At 35.1% G+C, this 7,090-nt stretch overlaps 2 protein-coding genes across 3 annotated transcripts; both read right to left on the reverse strand.

Moving 5' to 3' along the window:
- Window positions 1-31: 31 nt before the first annotated feature.
- On the reverse strand, window positions 32-2,870 carry LOC104782603 (rhomboid-like protein 18). 2 transcript variants are annotated; one of them, XR_767041.3, is made up of 9 exons: window positions 2,621-2,860; window positions 2,425-2,525; window positions 1,760-1,900; window positions 1,578-1,644; window positions 1,048-1,199; window positions 851-952; window positions 636-743; window positions 286-518; window positions 32-184 (listed from the first exon to the last, which is right to left on the reverse strand). XR_767041.3 is itself a non-coding variant. In XM_010507578.3 (8 exons), exons 1-8 carry the CDS (start codon window positions 2,643-2,645, stop codon window positions 351-353), a joined length of 864 nt encoding a protein of 287 aa, XP_010505880.2. In that variant the 5' UTR covers window positions 2,646-2,870; the 3' UTR covers window positions 32-350. The 2 variants fall into 2 exon arrangements, 1 of the variants encoding a protein (XP_010505880.2); XM_010507578.3 differs by having other exon boundaries at window positions 32-518; window positions 2,621-2,870.
- Window positions 2,871-4,280: 1,410 nt separating this feature from the next.
- Window positions 4,281-6,474, reverse strand: LOC104782604 (F-box protein At2g41170). Its single transcript, XM_010507579.3, has 5 exons — window positions 5,450-6,474; window positions 5,236-5,315; window positions 4,973-5,145; window positions 4,803-4,874; window positions 4,281-4,704 (listed from the first exon to the last, which is right to left on the reverse strand). Exons 1-5 carry the CDS (start codon window positions 6,041-6,043, stop codon window positions 4,517-4,519), a joined length of 1,107 nt encoding a protein of 368 aa, XP_010505881.1. The 5' UTR covers window positions 6,044-6,474; the 3' UTR covers window positions 4,281-4,516.
- Window positions 6,475-7,090: the final 616 nt, after the last annotated feature.

Raw genomic sequence — 7,090 nt, forward strand, 5'->3', positions numbered from 1 at the left:
GTATTTTGTTTTCTTTTCCATGTAGAATAGGTTTTGTGAAGTGTTAAATGGGACTGTAGATTTTAATCTCTGAAGGTTTAGTCAAATAAACCTCAATCTCCATGTTTTTTTCTTTTCTTTCAAATCTGCACTTACATAATAAACATAAAACTACAACTGTAACTAAAAGAGGCAGAAGGAATACCTATAAAAGAAAGAAAAAGAGGAAGTAAATCAGATCATCCACTGGACATATTGTCGTTAAGGTAAGGTCATTTCCGTTGTTAGAACGCAGCAGAAGAATACCTCTTGTGTTGTGCAATGTCTCCATCTCAAATCGAAAATGATTCTGAAACTTCCTAGTAAAGGGTTTACTGAGAGTGTGCTTCAAGAAGGATGTTGGTGGCAGCGTTGACATCATTTCTGGCATGTACAAGAGCCTGTCTCGCTGCGTTCTGGTCAAATCCCATTGATACCAAAGTAGCTATGGCTTCCTCAGATGGCTCTGTAGTTGATGGCATTGGAGCTCGAAAAGCTCTCTGAAAAACAGAAACATCACATGTCAGCAAACGAAGATGGGATATTTAGATTGTAATAGGAGTTTGGATAAAGAGGCAAAAAAAAAAAGATGCTGCAAAGAAAAGATAACGACTTGCCACTGATTGGCGACCTAAGTTGGGTGATGTCCTTCTTTGTGGTTGAGATTGGCTGCTCAAGGAGGGCAAAGAAAAACGGGAAAAGAACGAAGCCATGAACTGGGGGAACTGTCATGTATTTTAGACAAAACTTTGTGTTACTACAGTAGACAAAATTCACATTTGAGGAGATGAATGATGTTGTTTTTAAGCAAACGGTTTGGAAAGGTTATAACCTTTGCCTTGCGAATACCAAAGATGTTCAACCGGTACAAGGAACCAGCAATAATGCCGCAAAAGCCAGTAAGGATGGATCTTTTCCAAGATGACAGTAAAAGCTACAAATATTGAAACCAGTAAACTTATCAATTAAAAGAAAAAGAAATCTACAGCACAACAAAAGTCATATATATAAGCATATGGTATGTTTTACCTGGACACCCGCAAGATATATGAATGATTTATCAGAGAAGGGGACGCCAAATACACCAAACCTCTTTGTTACTGGAATGTCCAAGAAGAAGGGTACAAAAGAAGCAAATATGACGGCGTATGGTCCAGATGTCAGTAGGTTTGCAGTAGGATCTACAAAAGAAACAACAGTTTGTTATATAGATATACCCACAATCAATAAATGTAAAATGTTTGTGTTTTTGGAATTTCATATAAGGTCATATCACAAACGCTTATTGAGAATGCACAAAATCATATCTTGATAATTTAAATGATGGACCAAGGGAATTCTCTGTAGGATCTATTCAACATTATGACTGACGGAATTTTTTCAGAATATCCTAATACTCACTGTACAAATTTTCTTAGATGTTTGGTGAGACTAGTAGCAAGTTACAATTCCTTTATAGTTGTCTGCATTAGCGCCCAGATTTCATATTCTAAAGGACGAGTATTGACCAAAACAGTGTAGATTTTAATGAGACTATCTGAAATTGGGAAGGTGCATACCTGTAAACAGAGATAACAAAATGGTCTCTAGTATCAGTGACACAGCCCCAGAGAACAAGATGAAAACCTGCAGGATGAGCACAAATTTAACTTATTCAGTCTCGAAGCACTTATCTTTCTAGTTACCAGGGTAAAGGACAGTTAAAGTCATGAAGAAAAAGTTGAGCTAGAGTATCCCTTACCGAATACTTATTAGAACCAATCTGTCTCTCAAAGACTCGGAAGAAGTAGAGCAAATACAAGCCGGAAAACAACTCTGTTGTGGACGAGAACGCAAAACTCGATATGATTAGTTTCCATATCCGAAACTTCTCAAATATATCCTGCAATGAGATTGAGAAAAATTTATAAAAAATACGAACTTTTAATTATTATTCTACGAAACACATAAACAAGATTCTTTTAAACAATCAAACATCTTTGTAATTGCAAGACTAGATGCATAGACAATCAAGTGAGTAGACGCAAGTAATAAAACTATTTAACATCTGGAGCCTAAAAACCAATCCACATTACACCAATAGCTGATGAAGAATACATGTACAAACTGCATCAATGAATAAGTAAGTAGTATGATGCCTATCCTCAAGCTTGTTTCAGTGTAGCTGCTTGCGTCCTCCCAGTAAAGTCAAAACCTTGCAAACTAGAGTAAGAACCTAAGCATAATCCGCAACATTTTCTAGTGCTTATATTAGCAATTAGAGGACAACAAATAAGGCAGCAAAACAATTGCCTTGGTATCCAAAATCCTAAGAACCTATGGAAATAAGAGCCAGAATCGGATCCTAATTCTTCTGTAAAACCCAGAAAGGCTTCAAATTGAACACAGAGATGAAAGAAACAGTACCTGGTAAGACAAGCCGAGGTTGGAAGAACCGCTCCTGATCCCGAAGAAGACAGTGAAAAGGGCAGTTGCAGTAACGAAGGCTTTCGTAACCGGAGCATTGTCTGCAAAGTTCCAAAATTTCGAACATTAATCAAAAACCCAGAAACGAAAAAACAGAAACAAAGAAGACAAAAGAGAGAATTAAGGTAAAACGTACTGAAACCGGAGGGACCTCCGCTCATCTCTACTAATCGGGATGAACGAAAAAAATCAAATCGGGGATTGTGAGAGATCGGAGAAGAGGGAAGCTTTCGTTTCTTCTCCTTAAGTCGTCTCCGATGAATTTTATTTTCTACGGAGGGATGTTTCCGGGAATTTTCACTACTTTGTCCTCTCCAATTCAGAAAAAAAAAAAACTGAGCAGAAGAAACTGAACAATCCAGAATCTTTCATTATTAGCATATTTGCTATTTAAAAAACAAAATTAAATTTAAGAACTTTGCAGCTAAAGCCCCGGATCTTTTCAGTATCTTATAATACTAACCCTCTAGTTTCAAGTATAACGTTTATAAACCAATAGTCGCATAAACGCATATTATTTGCATCAAAATTTTAGATTCCTTGAGCAATTTGCGTTTGTGTATTAAAAAAAAAGTTGCTATTTACACAAATAAGTCAATCGTATTCCTTTTTTTTAATGGATTTATATATTTATTTACATATTATATTAGTCAAAGAAATAGATTTTGCAACAATATCGAAACCGTATCATACTATATCATCCCCTCACCTAAATAGTAAATTAATCGACGAGTTTTGCTATATGCTTTAAGCAAAATTCTCATAAAAAATGAGTAATTATTACTAATAAAGGAATAATTTAAGGCTTTTTCTTGTGTTCATTTCAATAAAATAAAATTCATCTAAAACATGCAACATTAACAACAAATATAAGAGAAAAAGCAAGACAACAAGTTAAAAAAAAAAAACAAACGAAAAAAAAAAAACCGATGAACAATAACAAAGCATTGATAAAAAAAACTATTAAATAAGTCTAGTGTTGATTGGATGATTCAAAGAAACAAAGCAGTGATGCTAGAGTTTTACCGTCAAAGAGGAAGTATGAAAGTGACAACAAAATGAATTTAAAAAAAAAATCCATCTTCTAGAGAATCACTATCAATGAATCAGATTCCTTAGACGATTATTGTTTATGAGAACTAATAAGAGTATTTTCTCATTTTAAAAGCATCAATCAAATTACTATTATACTTACAAACTAAGATACCATGCTCAATTACCTCACTAATATACTAAATATTAAAAGTTGGCTAAACTAAGACAAAATAAAGGCAAAGAAATGATGCACAAAATTCTCCCAAATGTTATTTACAAGTCCTTGCTTCTTTGTAGAAAAGCACACACAAATCCCAAATTAATTGCAAATAATCACTACAACTGACATAGCAAACACGAATTCAAATACTACATAATGTATATTCATATTATTTTTCACTCCTAATAAACACAAACCAATCCCAACACACCTAAATATTAAAAGAGGTAACCCAAAGAGCAACCAAAACAAAAGGAACAAAAAAAAATATACAACCAAAAAGATGGGAGATACACAAAAAACATTTATGCTATCATTTGACATTTATACAACTATTAGACCATCTCTAATGTACATCATTAAAAAAAAATCTTTAAAATAAAGTGATTTTAAAATAGAACATTGTTTTTTTTAGTGTATTACTCTATTTCCAACTCTAAAATAGAATTAGAGTAAAAAAAATAGAATTGATAATATAATTGCTCTAAGTATAGAAAAATCCTATCATTTTATATATTATAGAGTAAAACATATAGTAGAATTAGAATAAATATTACTCTATAATAAAGTTTTGATAGGATTGAAAATGTCCTTACAACTTCCAAAACCAAGCAACCTTTAATTACAATAATCTAAAAAAATAGATATTTACAAACTTAAATATATATATAAAAAATCATAAACAAAAACAAAATAGCTTCAAAACAAAATTTGCAAAATAAAATGTAATCAAAATCCGAACGTAGCACTTTGTAATCCCTAGTAATGACACTAGTACTATTCCAAGGATTGTGATGGCCACAAACGCTTCCAAGTAGAAACCTCTTCCTCCGTACCCAATTTCTTCACTCCGCCGTAGAAACCGTCTTCTTCATTTCCCGTCTCACGGTGTTCCTTTCTGTTTATCACCGTCCTACTCCACGGCGACTCCCGTCTGAATTGTCTGAACTCCATCACCACATTCTCTGCCAAAACACACACACACAAAAAATAGTTTCCTTTGTTTCTTTCTTCCATAATTAAAACAAATCAAAAAGACATAAAAAATTGTTAAACTTATTACCGTCAGTGTGGCAACGGCAGTTCTCTTCTCCGCCGCAGTTTCGCTGATGACCCACGATTCCAAACCACCAACCTACGCCGCATTGATTGAATTTGATAATGATTCAGACGAATATGATATTGATTTAAAGAACAAAAAATTGTTTTTGTGGGGGAAACAAGAACAGAGACCATAAGGAAACTCTTTGGTTCTTCGCCATTGGATCTCGAAATGGTCTCCGGGTCGAAGTCCGTGCAAACAATCTGACACGTGTAGATCACGTGACTTTATGTCCACTTGAGACGGTCTCAGCCTCTGCCACGTCACTTTTTCCTCCGCCGCTCGCCGGCCATGCGCTGAGTATCTAATGAAAAAAGGAGAAAAAAAATACTCAAAATTTAATCAGAAAAATCTCAGGGATGCTTAGATAATAATAATAATAATAAATTCTTACTTTGCTTGAAATGTATCACTCCTGAAATCGTATCTGATCTTAGCATCGTAACAAGACATCATGAACCCAACATGTCCGTTCTGAGACCAAACAAGCAAAAGAATTCGATTTCCAAATTTAGTAATCAAAAAAATCAATTTTCTCTGAATCAGTCTAATGGGTAACTCTAAAACCCCATAAAGGTGAAATCTTTCACGTATTGTTCCATAATTACCTCGCGGTTGTAAACCTGAGCAGGGAACCAAAACTTGCCATTCTCAAGATTCGAGTACCAATACATAACAGAGTCGATAGGTGCGAAGTATGATGAGCCTCTCTTGTCACAGCCGTGGTTTGAACTTAACCATGAAAAAGGTTTAAGACTCGCAACAAACCTCGATCTCCAATTTGGTTTACTACTGCTTTGATTTGAACTTCTGAGACATCTCATTATCGTTGCGACATGAGATTTCCACTCTTGTGTCGCTGCATCACCCATCAGTCTTCCCCATTTTGTCTCCATATGATTCTGCCATAGATGATCGCTCACACATTTGTCTCTAAGCTCAGAGCAAACACAAGCCATAGCACATAGCTCGGATGGAGAGAGCTTCTCTAAGATGCAGTCTAAGGTTAAGTCTGGCAAATCCAGAAGAGACATTTTGTTTTCATCTTCTTGATTCTTCTTCGCTTCTGTTCTCCGTAGTAGTGTTCTTAACCAATTACGATCGATAATGCTTCTTGCAAGCCAAGAAACTATGAGTAAGAGTAACACACAAATCGTGTTGGGGAAACAAAACGAGAAGAAAGTGAGGTACTTTGTCTCCATTGAGAGCAAGAAACGAGGGAGAAACTATGAGAGAAGAGAGAGAGAGAGAACTGAGGTAGATTAACAAAAAAAAAGTTCTTTTGCCTTATTGGGTTATTCACACGCGCAATTCAAGAGGAGCTGTCGTATGGAGTCACGCTTTGTGTGTTTGTCCGATTTTTACAAGTAGTAGTACTAAGCAACGAAGCTTGAAGTTGAGGCCACTATATTAGCGGAGAGACAATTAAGAAAGAAAAAAAAAAGAACACTAAAGAGACATCGTGTTGTGAACAATAATAACGAGTTTTAAGGGTTTTGTAAAAAGATTCGTTGTGAGGCTATTAAATTTCAAGGAAGTGCAACATTAAATTGGGTGAGCAATAAAAATACAGTTAGGGGGTAGGTGGAGTAGAGGCAGAACTAATAACGTTTGTTAAGCCAATAACATGACTTCAGTGACAATACCATGAGAAGATTTATATAGAGAGAAAGTGACCTTATCGAGTTTATGTCGTGCGTGACAGCTGGCGATCGATTTTAGGTCGACCCAATTCAATCATAAAGCAGCTACTCAAATCAACAAAGATCGAATGAGGGGAAAATGTATTGAAACCGTAAACACCTTCCCAACTACTTTATTTTGTTTTGTTTTGTCTGTAGCCTAATTCAACCAAACTTTCCAACTACTTTGTACAAAAACATTTAAAAGATTATGAAACGATTAGTTGGTTTATCGATCTATCTAAATAATCTTAAAAGGTCTTAAAAGCCAAAAAAATCTCACGAAACCAAATAGTCCAATACCACCGACTTGGTCAACTCCTTTTTGGTAGTTCAACTTAAGTGAAGTGGACTATACGACAATTGTAGTTGATAAGGTTTGAAAGATACTACTTTGTTTCTTTAAATTTCCAAAAATAAAATTCCTAAGGGTGAATTGCTCCAAGTCACACGATCCCAAACCAATTTCCTAAACATTCGATGCCTTGAAAAATTTAGGAATTCTTACCTGCACTCACGATCACCAGTCAGGCCTTACTATCCCAAGTTCCCAACAGTGAGCAAAAT

This window comes from Camelina sativa, chromosome 4 (assembly GCF_030686135.1).
Source record: "Camelina sativa cultivar CO46 ecotype springtype chromosome 4, ASM3068613v1".
In the NCBI taxonomy this organism is placed as follows: domain Eukaryota; kingdom Viridiplantae; phylum Streptophyta; class Magnoliopsida; order Brassicales; family Brassicaceae; genus Camelina; species Camelina sativa.

Coding starts and splice junctions, on each gene's coding strand:
- LOC104782604 (XM_010507579.3), bottom strand. CDS start 6,043: ATGGAGACAAAGTACCTCACTTTCTTCTCGTTTTGTTTCCCCAACACG. Junction 5,146..5,235: donor AGTGATACATTTCAAGCAAA/GTAAGAATTTAT, acceptor TTTTTTCATTAG/ATACTCAGCGCATGGCCGGC. Junction 4,875..4,972: donor AACCAAAGAGTTTCCTTATG/GTCTCTGTTCTT, acceptor AATGCGGCGTAG/GTTGGTGGTTTGGAATCGTG.
- LOC104782603 (XM_010507578.3), bottom strand. CDS start 2,645: ATGAGCGGAGGTCCCTCCGGTTTCA. Junction 1,901..2,424: donor ACCTCGGCTTGTCTTACCAG/GTACTGTTTCTT, acceptor ATCTCATTGCAG/GATATATTTGAGAAGTTTCG. Junction 1,645..1,759: donor TTGGTTCTAATAAGTATTCG/GTAAGGGATACT, acceptor CTCATCCTGCAG/GTTTTCATCTTGTTCTCTGG.